This window comes from Pelobates fuscus, chromosome 5, assembly GCF_036172605.1.
Source record: "Pelobates fuscus isolate aPelFus1 chromosome 5, aPelFus1.pri, whole genome shotgun sequence".
NCBI classification, from domain to species: domain Eukaryota; kingdom Metazoa; phylum Chordata; class Amphibia; order Anura; family Pelobatidae; genus Pelobates; species Pelobates fuscus.
The window spans coordinates 151918023-151938102 of NC_086321.1; the positions used below are offsets into that span (position 1 = coordinate 151918023).

General features: G+C 41.0%; 1 protein-coding gene across 2 annotated transcripts; it reads left to right on the forward strand.

The window, feature by feature from the left end:
• The first annotated feature begins 985 nt into the window (after positions 1 to 985).
• LOC134611011 (solute carrier family 2, facilitated glucose transporter member 11-like) lies at positions 986 to 19872 on the forward strand. Of its 2 annotated transcripts, XM_063454495.1 has the most exons (12): positions 986 to 1057; positions 1983 to 2081; positions 3723 to 3883; positions 4216 to 4340; positions 4857 to 4986; positions 11342 to 11490; positions 12350 to 12537; positions 12714 to 12824; positions 13913 to 14014; positions 14312 to 14387; positions 17716 to 17843; positions 19474 to 19872. In XM_063454495.1, exons 1-12 carry the CDS (start codon positions 1034 to 1036, stop codon positions 19714 to 19716), a joined length of 1536 nt encoding a protein of 511 aa, XP_063310565.1. In that variant the 5' UTR covers positions 986 to 1033; the 3' UTR covers positions 19717 to 19872. The 2 variants fall into 2 exon arrangements, with proteins under 2 accessions (XP_063310565.1, XP_063310566.1); XM_063454496.1 differs by lacking the exon at positions 13913 to 14014.
• The last annotated feature ends 208 nt before the right edge of the window (positions 19873 to 20080 follow it).

Consider the following 20080-nt stretch of genomic DNA (forward strand, 5'->3'; position numbering starts at 1 on the left):
CTCAAACAAATTCTGCTCTTAGAGCAGCATTTTATTGGTGCAGAGTGGTGATTTGCTCTACATGCACACTAGCCTCCTAATGCTCTGGGAGCATTGGTTTGGCTTAGATCATCAATATTGATCTCAGACAAGGAGGCAGGACCAGCAGTGGGGAAAGCAGTGCAGCAAGATGTAAAATACCTTTTTCATGCATTCGGAGGGGACGGACACCTAAACTGCTACAGGAGATCTTTGTATTCCTAATACTTTAGTGTTCCTTTAATATTGAAATAAATTTAATCCAACACATTGGTTGAACACTTCCAGCATCAGAGGGAATTTCCATTATACTGGAGAAGGCAAAACCAGCATGATAAACAATATTGAGCAGCTTCATGGGGGATGATGAACTAGCTGTGTCTGTTACAACCATTGGGAACCCACTAAAATAACATGATTACCAAAATCTGGGTCATGATCTAGGGTTACTAGTACCCCAACTGTACTATTTATATTGAGGTCCAACTGCAACTCCTGCAACTATATCATGCTATGGCATCTACCTATATTAGGTACATAAAGTGGGATATTATATGAATAAACAGTAAACATCATGGGTGTTTTTTCTAGTCTACTATACGTGATCTGTCACATAGTAAGAATGTGCTAAGTCACTTCACAACATCCACCCCTTAGTGACACATATTTGCTTCTTGGCAAGCCTTGGCTGAGGGTCCACATCTTTAAAAGAGTAACTTTGCTTCTGCCTCATTGCGTCTGCTGTAGGTTTAGGTTCACTGATCACTCAACCCTTCCAATATTTGTCATGTTTACTCATATTTTTACCGGCACCTCCCCTAGTTAGCAATAAATTATTAGTGACATTAAACCTTGTCATACATATAGTGTCCTCCAGACTAAAGGGCTGGACACTCTGAAGAATTGTAACCCTGCTCAGGTCCCCCTGTGACCATTGAGTGATCAGCCACGAAAGGTTAGCTGTGGAAGCAAAAATAGTTACTCAGAAAAGACAATCTCAGAAATATCGTCATAAATGGCTAATATCTTTACTGAGCTGGTGAGTTCCCCTACAAAAAGCTCATTGTTATTTTAACTAATATTAACCACTGTCATGTACATGTGCTTTATTACAGAGCTCTTTAAAGTGTCTCTCCATTGTCCATTGCACTGCTCGAATATAAAACTGAAATATTCATAAACAAAAGAGTAAATGTTGTGCAGTATTCATCCTATTTAACACTGCATTGCTGTTGCCCATTGTTTTAAGAGAATTATTTATTACTATCACTATTATTATTATTATAATTATTATTATTATTATTATTATTATTATTATTGTAGAGTAGTAGAGCTTGCGGTAAATTTTTTTTTTATCAAATGAAAGGCACACAGGAAATACAAATCAAAGCACAATTTAAGATTTTTACACATAGAAATATGAAAACCTGTCAACAGGTAAAAGCATATGGAATGTGATCCATAAATATGCCTAGTCAAAATTAAAATAAACAAAAAAGTATATGTCCTCAGCACACAGCAATAAAATATAGTGGTTTACTCAGCCATCAAAATTAACCCCTTAAGGACACATGACATGTGTGACATGTCATGATTCCCTTTTATTGCAGAAGTTTGGTCCTTAAGGGGTTAAATGACAACGTTTAGACTTGTATATGAGTCTTTCTCAAACATTGAATGAGTTGAAATGTTGCCCTTTCCCTTTGATGGCTGAATAGACTACCTGGATTTATTGCTTTGTGCTAAGGACATTTCTTTTTTGTTTGCTTATTACTGTGGACCCAGGTGATCAAGAACCCCTTCTTTTAGCACCAGCACAAATATTTGGAATTTGTTCTGGAGTACCTGCCACACATTATTTACTTATTAAAATACAAATATTCATTTTTCACAATTGCAAGCTTGTGTAGCTTTGTTGATTTAGCTAATGCATGTTATTATACAATATTATATTTTGTTGCTAGGCTAACTACAGGGGCCTCTTCCTAATGGTTTTTGTGCTCGGCCTAGGAGGCACATTTCAGTATGGGTACCACATCTCGGTTTTGAATTCTCCATCCCCGGTGAGTAAAGTCCACAGATTGCACTTCTTGTCCACCTCACCTACTTTAAAGGAACCTATAGAACCCAATGCAACAAACATTATGGTTGAGACCACAGATAGTCCCAGTCAGCCATAGGTAATAATAGATAGTATCCATTCTTTGTTGAATTTGAATATTGAATACATATATTTCCCTTTTTATAAGGCTTAATTTATAGTAAATAATATGTACTATACCAAAAGGCATGTCGAAATAAAGTACCCCCATAACACAAGACTTGTATTTTTGCAATATATTTATAGGTAAATATATAGGTAAATGTACAAGACAGTACATGCTTATTGAAATGTGACTGATTTTACGTACTATTATATACCATTACCATAATACAATGCTTTGTCAATGTAACGGACCGTTTCAGCAGACAAGGGGTTAAAATCCGTTTAGGCGACATGCCCCTTTTCTGAGAGACAGGCACAGCTACTGCAGAACACCAAACTCCCGAACTGGATACAAAATAGCACTCCAAACTGGAACCTCACGAATAGCTGCTAGCAGACGAACAGGAAAAGCTCCCAAGCGGCTTACACTCCTGGCAGTCAGTCCCTATCAGCATACAGTGAATCCCCCCAATAATGAGACAAGGCTCCGTGTTGAGGGTCAAGCAGTGGTCTGTTTATTGAGGGCTACCTGCCCCTGTATTTATGCAGGTCTCCCACCTGGTGGACACTCCCCTAGGGGACCAGATGGAAGACTGTAACACAGACAGACATGTATCACATTACAGACTCACAGAAGTAAAACATCCCCACAATGCATCCTGGCTTCCTCCCTTCTGCCCTGGAGATAATTGGAGAAGTAATTCAATTATCTCCCAGGACAGAGGCAAGACTCCATTACACACGTGGGGACCCAAATACAGTAATATGCTTTAAAATACATAAAGTTACTTTTTATACATTAGACATAGATATGTAACATATCCCCAGATAGCTCAGGTCTGAGTGCACATTATTAGGTGAATGGCACTCAGACCACACGAATACAGTTTAATTGCCATGGAGCCAAAGTCTTTAATCACACGAATAGGCTCCATGGCATAGCTATCTGGGTTACCACAAATCACATAAAACCAAATACCGAATGAACAGCTGTTCGGCTACAGTCCCACGAATAGGAACCAGGAGACGGATGGCTCAGCGGTGTTCGTGCAAATAAGTGTCCGTTTTTAGTTCCATAGAATATTTGGCGAACACCGCTGGTCTTTCGCACGATTAAAATGGCTGCCGCCTCGTGGTCGGCAACCAAACAAAGACCACCCTGGATTCGTCAATTAAGCTGCGGTTAACCGCAGCTTCAGGGAGGTAAATTGACGGCACACTCCAGCTCCCAGGTGGTTGCGCATTCGTTACCGAACACCCCAGCAGAAAAGGCACGAATAAGCCTTTCTGCAGGGCAAATAAGTATTTTCAAGTCTGGTCCATAGTCCAAAGGAAGCAGGCGGGCAACCAGGCTCCTCCAATGCAATGTGGCGAGATTGGTCTCGTCACAGTCAACTTATCCAGCCTCAGTGTTTCTCATCTAATGCTTGGATGAAAGTATTGTCACTTTGATTGGAATGTGTGATAACATAAAATCTCTCTTGATCTTATTTTACAGTATATCAAAGCCTTTATCAATGAAACATGGATGATGAGATACGGAACACCAATCCCTCATGAAACGCTGACACTGAGATGGTCCTTGCTGGTGTCTGTGTATAGTATTGGAGGACTGGTGGGATCCACTTGCTCTGGATACCTTATAGGGAGATTTGGGAAGTGAGTTTAAAGACCTACCTCAGTCTAAGATCTGGTTACTTCTATTAAGATTGGGCTGCATCCTCTTGCATTACCATTTCAATATATACTTTCATTTAATGGACTTTACCATTACCAGAAACTGGATCATAGAGCAATAATAATGCGTAGATATTTCCGTGATGGCAAATTTAGGCCTTACTTAGTACACATAACCCCCACTGTCTGTACCTAAATCTCTATCTCTAAAATGTCCTGCTTTGACAAGGGCACACTGGTTTTAGCAGCTAATGATTTCTGTTCTCATTAACCGTCTGCCATATAATCTACCTGCTATCCTTTGTGTGTTACAGGAAAAGATGTCAGCTCTGTAACTGCCTCCTGCCAATAGCCAGTGCCCTGCTCATGGGTCTGAGTCGTATTGTTGGCAACTTTGAAATGATTCTGGTCGGACGCTGCCTGGCTGGGTTTTATGCCGGTGAGTTCAGGTTAAGCATTTCATATAATGAGGGAGATACTCTATATTAATCATTGATTGCCAATAAGTAGATGTTCACCTGTTGCTTTTTACCTATTACAATCAACATACAGAGTGCATCCTTACAATATGTAAAGCCCAAAGGCATCGATTATATGATATATAATCAGGGCTATTTATAATAATGTGATTTTCAGATTTCAAAGTGAATTAAAATATTATGTGGAATAGCAAAAGTTAGCCTTGTTTCATTTTTACAATTTTGTACCTAAAATGTAATTTTCAATATTAAATTTACATTGAATTCTCGAAAGCTCACAATTTAGTGGATAACCATGTCTGTGATTAATCAAATGTTTTCCCAACAACAACAAATTAATTCTACATACTTCGGAACCTATCATGTAAATTAGAGCAGGCCTCAGCCCTGATTTAGACGGGATATAAGATCTTGCTCATGCTGGTATTTACATTCCCCAACAAATTGATCTGTATCTCTATCTGTGATTTTTCAAGGTCTGGGAATTAACATCCATGCTCAGTTTGCAGGAGAGATTGCACCCAGAAAACTGCGAGGACTTATTAATACCACAGGCCCTTTGTTTGTTACCTTGGGAAAACTCTGTGGGCAGATAATTGGACTGAGGTATGTGACTCTTGAATTACTTTCTTTTATTATTATTATTATTGTTGCCATTTATATAGCGCCAACAGATTCCGTAGCGCTTTACAATATTATGAGAGGGGGGATTTTACTATAAATAGGACAATTACAAGAAAAAAAAGGAACGATAGGTTGAAGAGGACCCTACTCAAATGAGCTTACAATCTAAGACTTTGTTCTTCTTAAAAAGTTAATGTAGAAGTTTATTTAGAATAAATTATGTAATGAGAACTTTTAAAGGACCACTATAGTGCCGGGAAAACAAACTAGTTTTCCTGGCACTATAGGGTCTTTAGGTTCCCCCCACCCTCAGAGTCCCACTCCCGCTGGGCTCAAGGGGGCTGAAGGGGTTAAACACTTACCTTTCTCCAGTGCCAGGCACCCTCGGCGCTGGGAAACTCTCCTCCTCCGCCCGACGTCAGCACTGAATGCGCATTAAGACAGTCCATAGGAAAGCATTTTCTCAATGCTTTCATATGGACGTCCAGCGTCTTCTCACTGTGATTTTCACAGTGAGAAGTGCGGTAGCGCCTCTAGCGGCTGTCAGTGAGAGGCTGGATTAACCCTAGTGTAAACATAGCAGTTTCTCTGAAACTGCTATGTTTACAGCTGCAGGGTTAAAACCTGGGGGACCTGGCATCCAGACCACTTCAGCTCAGCCCAGGTGCCTACAGTGGTCCTTCAAGCATTTCAAAAGTGCACTACTCTACTGCCACCAGATGTTTTGTGTGCATCTCATGTGAATTGTTTATATAATTACAAGATCTGCACTTATTTAACCAGATTTAGAACCTCATATGGCATAGATGGTGTTGTCATCCATTCAATTATTCTCCGTAATAAACGGCTAATAATGCACAGCTCCTGTTTGTGCAGTCTAAGGGCACTAATTTCAGTCAAAACTGGGACTGTATCTAGTAATTTTTGGGCCTAGCTGAGATCCAGTTATATTTATATATATATATATATATATATATATATAAAAAGAATGATAAGATAGCACTCCCAGGACTTCTTTAGAGTAAAATTTTACGTTTATTTCCTTACAAAATAAAAAATCGACGTTTCAGTCTGACACAGCAGACTTTCATCAGGATAAGCTTAACATACACCAAACCAGGGCTCGAGTCCTGCAGGAACGCATGGGAACGGCTTTCCTGCACTTTTTCCAAAGCAGGAACGCTGTTCCCAGTCCTACAGGACCTGCCCTGCTACCTGCACACAGGGCCCATCACACGCTGTGTTCCCTCTCCAGCTCTAACTCTCGCTAGACCCGCGGCTGTCAGAGCGTTGCCACGGGTTACCATGGCAACGCTCCGCACAGGCGAGTCTCAGTCTCGCCTGAGTCTTGCCAACACACACACCATCCAACACACACACACACGCACACCATCCAACACACACACACCATCCAACACACACACACACACACCATCCAGCACACACACCATCCAGCACACACACACCATCCAACACACACACACATCATCCAACACACACAATCATCCAACACACACACACACACACACACATCATCCAGCGCACGCACACACATCATCCAACACACACACACACCATCCAGCACACACACACCATCCAACACACACCATCCAGCACACACACACCATCCAACACACACACACACACACCATCCAGCACACACACACACACACAATCCAGCACACACACACACCATCCAACACACACACACACACCATCCAACACACACACACCATCCAACACACACACACACACCATCCAACACACACACACACGCACCATCCAACACACACACACACACACCATCCAGCACACACACATACACACACACACACACACACACAATCATACAACACACACACATCATCCACCACACACACATCATCCGACACACACACCATCCAACACACACACACACCATCCAACACACACACACACATCATCCAGCGCACGCACACACACACACACACACACATCATCCAGCGCATGCACACACATCTTCCAGCACACACACTGCATTCATTATACACAATCTGCACTCACTACAAAAACACTACATTCACTATACACACTGCACTCACTACACACACTACATTAAATATACACACTCTGCATTCATTATACACACTCTGCACTCACTACACACTACATTCACTATACACACTCTGCATTCACTACAAACACACTACATACACTGCATTCATTATACACACTCTGCACTCACTACAAACAGACTGCATTCTTTATACACACTCTGCACTCACTACAAACTACATTCATTATACACACTCTGCACTCACTACAAACACACTACATTCATTACACACACTCTGCACTCACTAAACACACACAACATCCAGCACACACACACACATCATACAACACACACACACATCATCCACCACACACACACATCATCCACCACACACACACACACACATCATCCACCACACACACACACACACATCATCCACCACACACACACATCATCCAACACGCACACACCATCTGACACACACACACCATCCAACACACACACATCATCCAACACACACACACACACACACACACACATCATCCAGCACACACTAACACACTCACACACACACACACACACACATCATCCAGCGTACGGACACACATCATCCAGCACACGCACACACATCATCCAGCACACACACACACACACACTTACTTCATCCAGCACACACATACTGCATTCATTATACACAATCTGCACTTACTACAAACACACTACATTCACTATACACACTCTGCACTCACTACAAACACACTGCATTCACTACACACACTGCATTCATTATACACACTCTGCACTCACTACATACTACATTCACTATACACACTGCACTCACTACACACACTACATTAAATATACACACTCTGCATTCATTATACACTACATTCATTATACACACTCTGCATTCACTACAAACACACTACATTCATTATACACACTCTGCACTCACTACAAACACACTACATTTATTATACACACTGCACTCACTACAAACACACTACATTTATTATACACACTGCACTCACTACAAACACACTACATTCATTATACACACTCTGCACTCACTACAATCACAGTATATTCACTATACACACTCTGCACTCACTACAAATACACTACATTCATTATACACACCCTGCGCTCACTACAAACACACTACATTCATTATACACACTCTGCACTTACTACAAACACACTACATTCATTATACACACTCTGCACTTACTACAAACACACTACATTCATTATACACACTGCACTCACTACACACACTACATTCATTATACACATTCTGCACTCATTCATTATACACACTCTGCACTCACTACAAACACACTACATTCATTATACACACCCTGCACTCACTACAAACACACTACATTCATTATACATACTCTGCACTTACTACAAACACAATACATTGATTATACACACTGCACTCACTACACACACTACATTCATTATACACATTCTGCACTCACTACATTCATTATACACACCCTGCACTCACTACAAACACACTGCATTCATTATACACACTCTGCACTCAATACAAACACACTACATTCATTATACACACTCTGCACTCACTACACACATTATACACACTCTGCATTCACTACAAACACACTACATTTATTATACACACTGCAATCACTACAAACACACTACATTCACTATACACACTCTGCACTGCACTATATGCATAGTAGTGTATTTAAAAAAAAAAAAAATAATTTAAGGCGGGGGCGGGAATCTTGGGTGAGTTCCCACACTTTTTTCCCCAGGACTTGACCCCTGCACCAAACATACAATATATAACAAAAGATAAATCATAAACTCACCACATCTGGCGGTAGAACCCTTCCAGGGGGCGGCCCGGTCCATCCAAGTGCCTGACTCCGTCCCCATTCGATGATGTCATTACGCATGCATCCCTGACGTGCCGGGACACTCCCCCAGTCGCTGTCATTGTAACCAAAATTAAACAGCCACAAAAGAAATTAAGTAAAAATCCTCAGAGTGGACTAAACTAATCAAGCTGTTACTTTACACTGAGCTGGAGGTTGGAAGGTAAAGCTTTGATAATGAGCACATATTGTCCTGGTCTGTAGACCTATGAACCTAAATAAGATACAATTTATCCAGGAGCTTTTACAATAAAAAGAAGAGAATGCCTTATAGTTACACAATAAAATTCAAATTTCTAAAAATGAGGAAATTCTTAAAATGCAAATGTGTGTACTCAGGCAGACAAAGTTATACTCAGTATAAAATCACAGCATTATGTTTCATAGCAGCAAGCAAATAGTCCAAGTATAAATATATAAGTCCCAATACTGGGGTATTTATGAATTTATATACTTTCAATACAAGAAAGAGTGCAAAAGTAGAAAATTAGTGATAATTCGAAAAAATAGATCCAAAATGTCAGTAAATAAACCAAAACATAAAAATGGAAATGGAAATAAAATAAGGGCTAATTAGTATTGCTGACTAACAGCCAAAATGCTTAGTCTCTCACCGAAAAAAATCTGGGCTGACAGCCTGAGAGTGATAATTGTGGCTGTAGCACTCGATCTTTCTTGTATTGAAAGTATATAAATTCATAAATACCCCAGTTGATCTTGCTATTTCATCCAGCAGATCAAAGGTGGTTTATGATACACACTCTAAAAGACTGGTATATATTATTCATCCAATTTGGGACTTATATATTTATACTTGGACTATTTGCTGCTATGAAACATAATGCTGTGATTTTATACTGAGTATAACTTTGTCTGCCTGAGTACACACATTTGCATTTAAAGAATTTCCTCATTTTTAGAAATTTGAATTTTATTGTGTAACTATAAGGCATTCTCTTCTTTTTATTGTAAAAGCTCCTGGATAAATTGTATCTTTTCTACGTTAATCCTTGGGATTTGGTGAAACCCCACTCACTCCAGTTTTCGAGCTTCCACTTATTACTCTGTCTTGTTCCCTCTTATTTTCTGATAGCCATTACTTTTGTCTTTCAGTTTTGTTTATCTATGAACCTAAATATTTGCATCCACTAATGGTAGCTATTCTTACTTCGAACGGATAATGTGGATTATGAAATCTTATATGCAAAGGAGTAGAGGGAAGTAACATCCTAAAGATGATTAGTCTGTACTCTTAAAGGACCACTATAGGCACCCATACCACTTCAGCTCAATGAAGTGGTCTGGGTGCCAGGTCCATCTAGGTATAACCCTGCAGCTGTAAACATAGTTTCAGAGAAACTGCTATGTTTACATTAGGGTTAATCCAGCCTCTAGTGCCTGTCTTACTGACAGCCGCTAAAGGCGCTTCCGCGCTTCTCACTGTGAATTTCACAGTGAGAAGATGCCAGGGTCCATAGGAAAGCATTGTGAATGCTTTCCTATGGACTGGCTGAATGCGCGCGCGGCTCATACCGCGCATGCGCTTTCAACCGAGGAGGAGGAGGAGATTCCCCCGCCTGGCGCTGGAGAAAGAGGTAAATTTAACCCCTTCCACTCCCTAAAGCCCGGCGGGAGGGGGGCCCTGAGGGTGGGGGCACATACTTGTTTTCCTGGCACTATAGTGGTCCTTTAAGGATTTAACCTGGGAAATTGGATCTGTGTCATATAATTCCACAGGAGGCAAACAATGTTTGCCCAAAAATACATGAGTGACAGTACTTGATAATTGTAACTAATATGTTGCCGACCATAGGGCTGTGTACCTCTCCCCCGGGTGGGTTATTGGGTTAGCCTAAATGCCATGGTAGTTCCCAGATACAGTAATGATTATAACAACAAAGCGAAGACAACAGTGGAGAACCTGTCCCCCAGGGTGGGCTCTGATCCCACTTTCTCGCTGTTAGTCATTGAAAAATGTTTAGAACCAAACAGAAATCACACGAAAATGGAAAGTGAATATTTTTCATTTAGGCCCCGTGGTGAGGTGGTATCAAGTGTCCTGATCCAGTACATCTCCCGTTGTAGTAATATTTTTTTACAATCTCCACCTCTTCTCAAGGGTGGTATGTTTATAAATATTTTTATATATATACATATACACACACACATACATATATATATATATAATACATGTGTTTAAAATAATGGAGAATAAACCATTGAAGAGTAGAGTTCTGGGGACATCATAATAAACCACAAGACCAAAGATATTGCCTAGCGTTTCCCCTTATCAAGCAATGCCCACCATTAAAAGTACCCGCACACCACTGACTTCCCCTGCTGTTAACCATGTCATCCCACATGTCTCACTCTGTGTCTCCAACAGGGAATTATTTGGAACAGAAACCCTGTGGCCTCAGCTTCTCCTCGTCAGTGGACTCTTATCATTTGTCCAGTTGGTCGTGTTGCCTTTCTTCCCAGACTCCCCTCCCTACATTCTACTGAATAAAGGTGACAAGGAAGGCTGCATGAGAGGTAGGTGTACATGGGGGTGACTACCTTGTGATAATGTTAGATCAGTCAAGAAGGCAACCGATACCGGGAAATAGAAAGGTACTGAATATTACTGTCATAGCTTACGGTGTAATTCTCTGTGAGTAGCTGTAGACACGAGACAGACCCACAATAATTCAAGTTATTTATTGGGGAATATTTAATACAGGTTATGGTTCAGAAACATACATTGGAGACATTTTGCCCACACTTTCCCAAACAAGACAACCATACTTTTCATTCTTGCAATGATGTAGAATGATTTAAAAATAACATTTAAGAACCAACAATGTCTCTTTTGCAGCTTAGCGTTAGTTTATTTAAGACGTGCGTCATATGTGTTATATTGTGAATAGCCAATGATAATATAATAGAACTCTCTGGTACAATGCACATCTAATCTGAATGTACTTATATGCATAAATGCGTGAGATCATAAAGTGATATATGTATTGTGATTCCAAAAGAGTAATCTGATAAGTCTCTCTGCAAATTAATTCACGTTATAGTTAAATATCTCGTATGACTTTTTGTGATCAGTCATGCCACAGTTTGTTATGCATTTATTTCTAGAAGAAGTCAGGTATTTATTTTTATTTTCTTGTAAGAAAGCTGGTAAGAAGAGCTACAGAGGGCTTACCGGGCCATTTGTAATCGCAGCTATACAGTGTGTTGACAGGTGACTTGGTCAGTGACAAGAAAATACGCAGATGAGCACAATTTAATGGAGGGACACTGTATTCTATAAAACTGCGTTTTTATGGGGAGGAATAAAAGTCGGACAATTAGCATTACCAGTATGTTTAAATGTCTCTACATATGATTGTATTATTTTATACAGCTCTAAAACAGCTCTGGGGAGACAGAGACCACCAAGCTCATATCGATGAGATAATGAAAGATAATGTTTCCAGTAAAATGGGCAGGAAGATGAGTGCATTGGAGCTGCTTAAAGACCCATCCCACCGCTGCCAAATACTTGTGATGATTGGGCTGATCCTCTGCCTACAGCTCAGTGGTGCTAATGCAGTTGAGTATTTTTTGACGTCTTAGGATTGAACATGTCAATTCATACATGGAGTTTGTGAATAAAGTTTGCTACAGTATGATATCTCATATTGTATTCACGTCTACATAGGAACTTTTACTATGTAATTTAGCTAAGAAGCTATGAGTGATGAATCCCTTCCTGATCTATTTTGCAGATTTATTTCTACTCATACGATGTGTTTCAAGAAGCTGGCTTCCCTCAGGATCAGATTGCATATGTTTCTCTTGGAGTCGGAGCCTTTGAATTTGTGTCTGCCATGATCTGTGTAAGCATTTTTGCTAAATATCTCTATATTACTCCTATGCTAAAGAAATATCACTCATTGGAATCAATAAGAATTTGAAAAGTATTTGAAAACTAGCATGTAAAACCCCACAGACATGCTACAGCGTCAACTAGAAACAGATGACAGATGAGTTTATTCGTTTATTTACTGAATGGGGATTTGTACTGATCTTACAATCACTTTAAAGACAGGTGTACTTACAATACTGGGTACATATGCCAACTCTATCTTTACTCGAAGTGCATTTTTAGAGGAATATGCCAAGCACTATAAACATGCATTGTAGTGGTTATGGTGCCAGGACTCAGGAGTGCAAGTTGTTAAGCTGTTTCTGAACATTTTGACTTCTTACCTGGTCTCTACCATGCACTTTTCCTTGCCTCTTAGAGAGCCAGAAGAGATCAGCTGGTGTTCTCAGCCAATGAGCTAAGCCCTGCACTGCCATGCTTAGCTCAGACAGAGTGATTCTAGCTCTCTGGCTGATGCAGTGCAGTCGGGGAGCAGTGGCCAGCACACCGCAGGTAACAAGTCAACCCGTTGTGAAATTATACTTCTTTTAATAGGGCTGTAATGATGCTGCACTGTTCTGAATTCTGTGGCATTTCAGCAAAGCACAAATGGCACATGGTATTTTAAAAACATTTTGAGAGCAAAATTATAAAATCCTACTGCATTGATAAGGGATATGCATAATTTCAGGTCTTATTGCTGAACTGGTAAAAGTCTTTAACTTTTTTCATTTTGGCATATTACCCTAAAATGTGCAATCACGCTGTCAGTTCTTCACATTTCCTGATTTAATGAATGAATCCCAGAGTGCTCATTTGTCTAGTAATGTTATTTTTCCATACTAGCATTAGTAAATAACTCTTAAATGTATGTATTAATGCATACACTGATTATATAACGGGAACATGGAATCCATTTTTAAATAATGGAGATGTACTTGTAGCCACTTAGAAGTTAGAATGATATAATTTTCTGCTGTCCTCTATACAATTTCTCCTGCCAATATATATGTAGAATCATACATTCAGCCATATATCGTATATCTTATATCTGTGCAGAGTCTGCTTATTGATCGCTTTGGGAGAAAGGTGCTGATTTTGGGAGGATACAGTCTCATGACTCTCACATTGAGCTTCCTCACAGTCACACTGTCCCTGCAGGTAAATCACAAGGAACGTCCCCATTTCTCCTCCACCGATCATATCCCATGCTGATAACCCAACACTCTGTCATTTAACTATAATGATTTTTTGGGGTGGAGGGAGGTGGGAGGGGGATTATTTACCTTAATAAAGTACCAAACTCAATGTTATAGAATCCCTTGGGCATTACTTAATTATCTTGCTGATTCCATCACCCCAAAGCTACACGCAGAAACTTTCCATGTACCAAAATTCCTGTCATTTGCATTTATATTAAAACTGTTCCATTGTATTTAAACACTTATTTTCCTTTAGGATTCATATTCATGGATGCCATACTGTAGTGTGTTTCTCACCTTTCTGTTCATCTTCCTGTATGGAGCTGGGCCTGGTGAGTATAAATCAAGTATTCGTATTGAAGAAAGTATCAGAACTCACAAATAAAATGGTATGAGTGAGTTTGGTTTGTACTCTAACTAGATTGGTTTAGCCAGAGTGCATAGTCCTCCTACCGATTTAATCAAAAAGTTTTAGACCAGAATAACTGGTCAGGCACCGTAATTGGTGAAACATCTCAAACATCCCTTGTTACCCCAAACAGCCACCTTGGTTTGGGGTATCAGACTCACAAAGCCTATTAGTTACCCAAATATATATTTTCTTTTTTATATTATTGCTTTTTATATTTTGACATTATGGCTCTTCATCTTTGATGTAAACAATCTATTCCAGGGACATCAAGACTCCTGGCCTTAATCGGCCTCTTACTCTTGAGTAATTTGTAAAATTTGCTGTAACACTCGTTGCATTTTTCTATCTGTAATATGCTGTGACTCACTCAATGTGCATATTTGGCAATGGTTTTCTCTGTGCATTGCCATGCATAAAAAAAAAATGAAAAAATAGCTTGTCTGGCAACCTAACGTAGGTGGATCATTTTACTAATTCAGCCATTTTGGTCTAAACTTGGAATACCGCACATTTCATGGTTTAGTAAGATCTTCTGTTATTTATTTATTTTTTGTTGTTGCTTGTTTTTGCTCTTTTTCTATTGTCTTATTTGGATATCAATAAAATATACAATTCCGGGGTCAGTTCCTGACAATGCAATGTGTAGTGATTGTTTTATACTAGTTGTGTATCTTAAATTTTTTTAAATGTTATATAGATATTATTACTAATGCACAGGTAAACAAGTTGCCATTTTTATTCTCTTGTGTATTGTTTGAAGCTTATATATGTACGGTCGCCTAGTCTTCTGATCCTTTACTTCTATGCAGAATTATAGCTTTTTTAGTCCAAGCATCTATACATTCTCTACTGACTTGATAACTAGTGGGCCTTTAATTATTGTCATCATTATGTGATGAGCCAATCACAACTTTTTTTTTTTTTTTAATTCTTTATTTTTGTAATGCAGAAGCTTCGAACAGTCGCTTGTGAGGTACCCCAAAGGCAATCCTCCAGCGCATTATAAAACATTTAAACATAGAGGTACAGGATTGATCTTGCACATTTTATAAGGTTGAGTTATGCGGTATCCGTTGTCATTACTTAGGCATATTCAAAACATAAAATAAACTAAAATGACGTCGCTTAACTTTCTGCTCATGGAATAAAATTAAGATGCTGTGTTCAGCGTAATGGTAACTATACCGGCAAACTAGTGTAGTTGATTCCGTTTTGTGAGTTGCTTAATTGAGTCATGAATCAAACTTCAACATAACTTTTAGTACAGGCAAATTATGAGGTGAATATAACATTAAAGGTAAGGTAAACTTGTAATTCAGCTGGTGTACACTGGACACGTAAGGTGTAAAACATGCTTATTAACAATCTAGGAACAGAATCCACTGGCCTGACTGTAGCTAATGAGTATGTGTCTAACTGTGTGGATTCGCCAGATATGTAAAGGCTAGTTAGATAGATGCATACATGTTTAGGCTGTGCAACAGAATAAAGTCAAGCTATTTATGGTTAGCATGAACAACATTTCTATGAAACTGTGGAGACACGTGCACTTTGGATTGAGTTATGTAGGGGGATAACATAACAGCATGCAGTGTAAGCTTCAATAACCCATAGACGTGTAAATGTGATGCAATCTTTAGCTTAAGGAGTGTGTCCAAGTTAATTCTTGAGCCTAGGCTAGCAGGTAACTTAAGTGTCCCAGGAGATGTGCGGCAGGGTCCTCCTTGGTAAGATGGACGTGGCAGTGTGGTAGCTCAGCCGATGCCCGCCCTGGAGGCCATGCATGCGTGCACGGGTGGGCTTTCTGGGCGTTGGTGTTGTGGGCACTGTCCGTGGGAGCAGATGTATTCCGTGTCACTTCCAGGTAGGAACACGATCCTCTCTGTGGGCCGTAGCATGTGTCTACTCACAGCTTGCTGGTATGCGGTTGACTCCGTAGAGGTTAGCAGCCTGTCGTGTAGGGCTCCATGTCTTGGGTCAGGCGAGGTGCTTGTGTTTGGGGCCAGCGTGGCGCTCCTTTTTCCGCATGTGTGGGGACGGGTGTTAGTGCCCGCGTGCCCAGTAGTTGCTTCCCGCTTTGCAGGTCGTTTGCCCTATACCTGCCAAGTAGCTGTTTTGGGGGTCCGCGGTAGCGATCCGTAATGGCGGCGCTTGGTGGCAGGGCGGATCCACGCGGCCACCGCTTTCATCGCTTGATGTTGTGTTGCTCCTCGGTTGCGGAGTATTGCCCAGAAGCGTTCACAAAGCTGGTCCATGGTTGCTGTGGGCTGAGGCTGCGGCTGGATGCTTGTTCCCTTTAGCTGGGGCCTGCGTTGGACCGCCACCTTGGCTGTGCTGTAACGGTGCCAAACCCTTGAAAGCCCTGTGGCCCTGCGGGCCGTCCTTGGGCGCGCTTAGCGTGGCTGGGGAGGACCGGGATGACCCGCGCCGGTCCAAGGGGGGGGGGAGGGTGTTCACCAGGTCGTTCCTGGGCCGGCGAGAGCAGCCGTCTCGCCCCGGCTCTGAGTACTGTAGGCCGCGATTGGCATTTAACGCTCCCTCCTCCGACGGGCGCCGGGATTGCGGTAATCGCTTCTCTGGTGCACCCCCAGCATGGGTAGTGCACCCTAAGATGTCTGCAGGTTGGGTAATCTCCTCTTTACCGGCAGATTTGTGCCCGCCGGGCAGGAGCTCACTCGCCCCGCGTCTACTCCGCTTGGTGGTCAAGCTCCGCCCTCGCCAATCACAACTTTTTATGATGTTTTTCTATTAAAAATGCCTTTACTTTTTATAATTTCACTAATCAAATATTGCACTAGCACTATTTGATTTCCACACTTGGCTAGGGTTCCATAGAATCTCTGTTATGTATTGAAGTGGCACTGTCACCATCTGGGGACTTTGCAAAGACCCTCAATGGTGACATCACCACTGGGGGGTCCAGTGGCAGATAACTGTAAGTTCTACTTACCAGAAACTGTCCCTCACAGGCATGGCCATCTTCCCTTTGCAGGTCCTCTTCGGCTTCTGGCTCTTTAGCGAGCATGCAAGAGTAAAACATTGAGGTCTATGGATATGGATATTCAGGTCCATAGATAAAGCCAATTCCCTGCAGCCGTCACTGGTGCACACAGCACACAATCATTTTAATACTTCCTTTTTTCACCAAGGAAAGTACTTCTACTACAAATACTAAGAGGAAATAATAGTGATACCATCAATGTCTGTATAAAATATATTTCCATGTTTTCTTTTCTTGCTTTCCACAGCTGGTGCCACAATATCTACATGTGTTGAAATCTTCTCCCAGGTTCCTCGAGTTCCAGCTTTTGTCATTTCAGGATGTTTTAGCTGGGTGGGCCTGTACATCCTTGGAATGGTCTTCCCTTATATAGTGGTAAGTGTTGGGGGCATTCTATAGCTCATGAGAATTATACAGAGCTTTCTAATAAGCATACCAGTAACTTTTGTCTGTTGTCAGCTCAATGAAGTGGTCTGGGTGCCAGGTCCCTCAGGTTTTAACCCTTCAGATGCAAACATAGCAGTTTCAGAGAAACTGCTATGTTTACATTTGGGGTTAAGCCAGCCTCTAGTGGCTGTCTTTCGGACAGCCACTAGAGGCGCTTCTGGGATGCTGTAGGCACATTTCACCTCCATCGCGCAGAGCGTCCATAGGAAAGCATTGAGAAATGCTTTCCTATTGACACTTTGAATGCGCGCGCGGCACTTGCCGCACATGCGCATTCGGCTCCGCTGACGTCGGATGGGGGAGCTGACGTTGGCGGGGGAGGAGAGGTCACCAGCGCTGGATTAAGGTAAGCTGCTGAAGGTTTTTTTTAACCCCTTCAGCGCCACGGGAGGGTGACCCTGATGGTGGGGGCACCCTCAGGGCACTATAGTGTCAGGAAAACCGCTTTGTTTCCCTGACACTATAGTGATCATTTAATCTTTATGCTGCCCATGAAACTAACAGCATAACGATATCTACTTTCTCTTGTCAAGAGACTAGATAGATTAAATACATCTATCCTTATCCTTTTCATCTATGGCTCTCTATCAAGCTATATATTCAATTAGCTTTCTGATCTCGATTACCTGGAATACTACTCAACCGTATCATTATATCCTAGTCTATACATAGACAATAAATATACAATATGGCGTATACTGCGCCCAGGGGTAATACGTACATACACCTCTGAGAGGAGAATTTCTGTTTCACCAATACACAAGGTTTTGGGAATCCTTGTATTGTATACAGCAGCCCTCACTAATACATCACGTTATAGCGAGCGCCTATACACTTTGTTTTTTCTTATACATAGACAATACTTCTTAAAGTCTGAAGTTTGACAAATGGGATACTAATAATTTTAGTTCGGAAGAGGAATAGCCAATAGGCTATAGTTAATTTCACTTTAGTTATTTATTTTTCTTTATTGACCTCCTATATCTGTGGATAATACATGGGACAAAATGTACATTTGAATATTAACAACACTCTCAATTTGGATATTATTCTCCAGTTGACAACCACTTATGGAGTCTTGGCTCCAATTAGGACTTTGTCATCATTGTCTCTGAAACTAGGGATTAGGCCCCAAGACACCCCCGGAGTGTCTATTTGGTGTTGCAGTCTCGGAGTAGGGGTGGCTGGTATCTACAGATCCCCCTGCCCTGGTCACTGCTTCCTTCATACTCTGTATTACAGTGTTTCCTAACCCACTCCTCAAGGCACACCAATAGTTCTGGTTGCCTTTATATAAGTGAAACAGAACTTGGATTTGTCTAAATGCTAGACTGTTGATATTTAGTAGCTAGTGCCCCACTGTATATGTTTATGTATGATATGTCAGCATCCCAGAATCTTTCCAAAGCCTTTATGCATATAGAGTTTATTTAGCTATACAAAATATATTCATCTGAATCCTCCATATTTCACAATATGAAGAACAATGACAATATAGAAAAACAGATACAAGGATTGCAAGCTGCACTGCTGATGTACATTCTCTTTGTTTTTCCAGGAAACCTTAAAACATTTCTGCTTTCTCCTGTTCATGGCCTTCATGATCCTGGCTCTGCTTTTCATACATTTTATTGTTCCTGAGACCAAGGATAAAACCATAGCACAAATATCCCAAGAATTCAACAAGTTCAACTTCAAGAAGCAAAAACAAGGAGTGCAAAGCAGTAATATTAGTGTGTGCACTCAGCACAATAATGTGAGGACAGCATTCTCAGAGTGTTCACTCAGCACCAGACTGTAAGGACAGCATTCTCAGAGTGTGCGCTCAGCACCAGACTGTAAGGGCAGCAATCTCGAAATGTGTTTACTCGGGACACCAATCTGAGAGTGTGCGCTCAGCACCAGACTGTAAGGACAGCAATCTCAGAGTGTGTTTACTCGGGACAGCAATCTCAGGATGTGCGCTCAGCACCAGACTGAGAGGACAGCAATCCCGAAACTGTGCACCAGACAATGACCGCGTATTTTCTTCATCCCAGAGACACTCTTTAGAACCTATAGGCTTATTTGGAAAGAAACGATACAATAGCTGAACAGGACAATCATAATACGCGACCAACTCATATGTTTATTTTATAGCAAAGGTAACACTTTTAAACAATCAT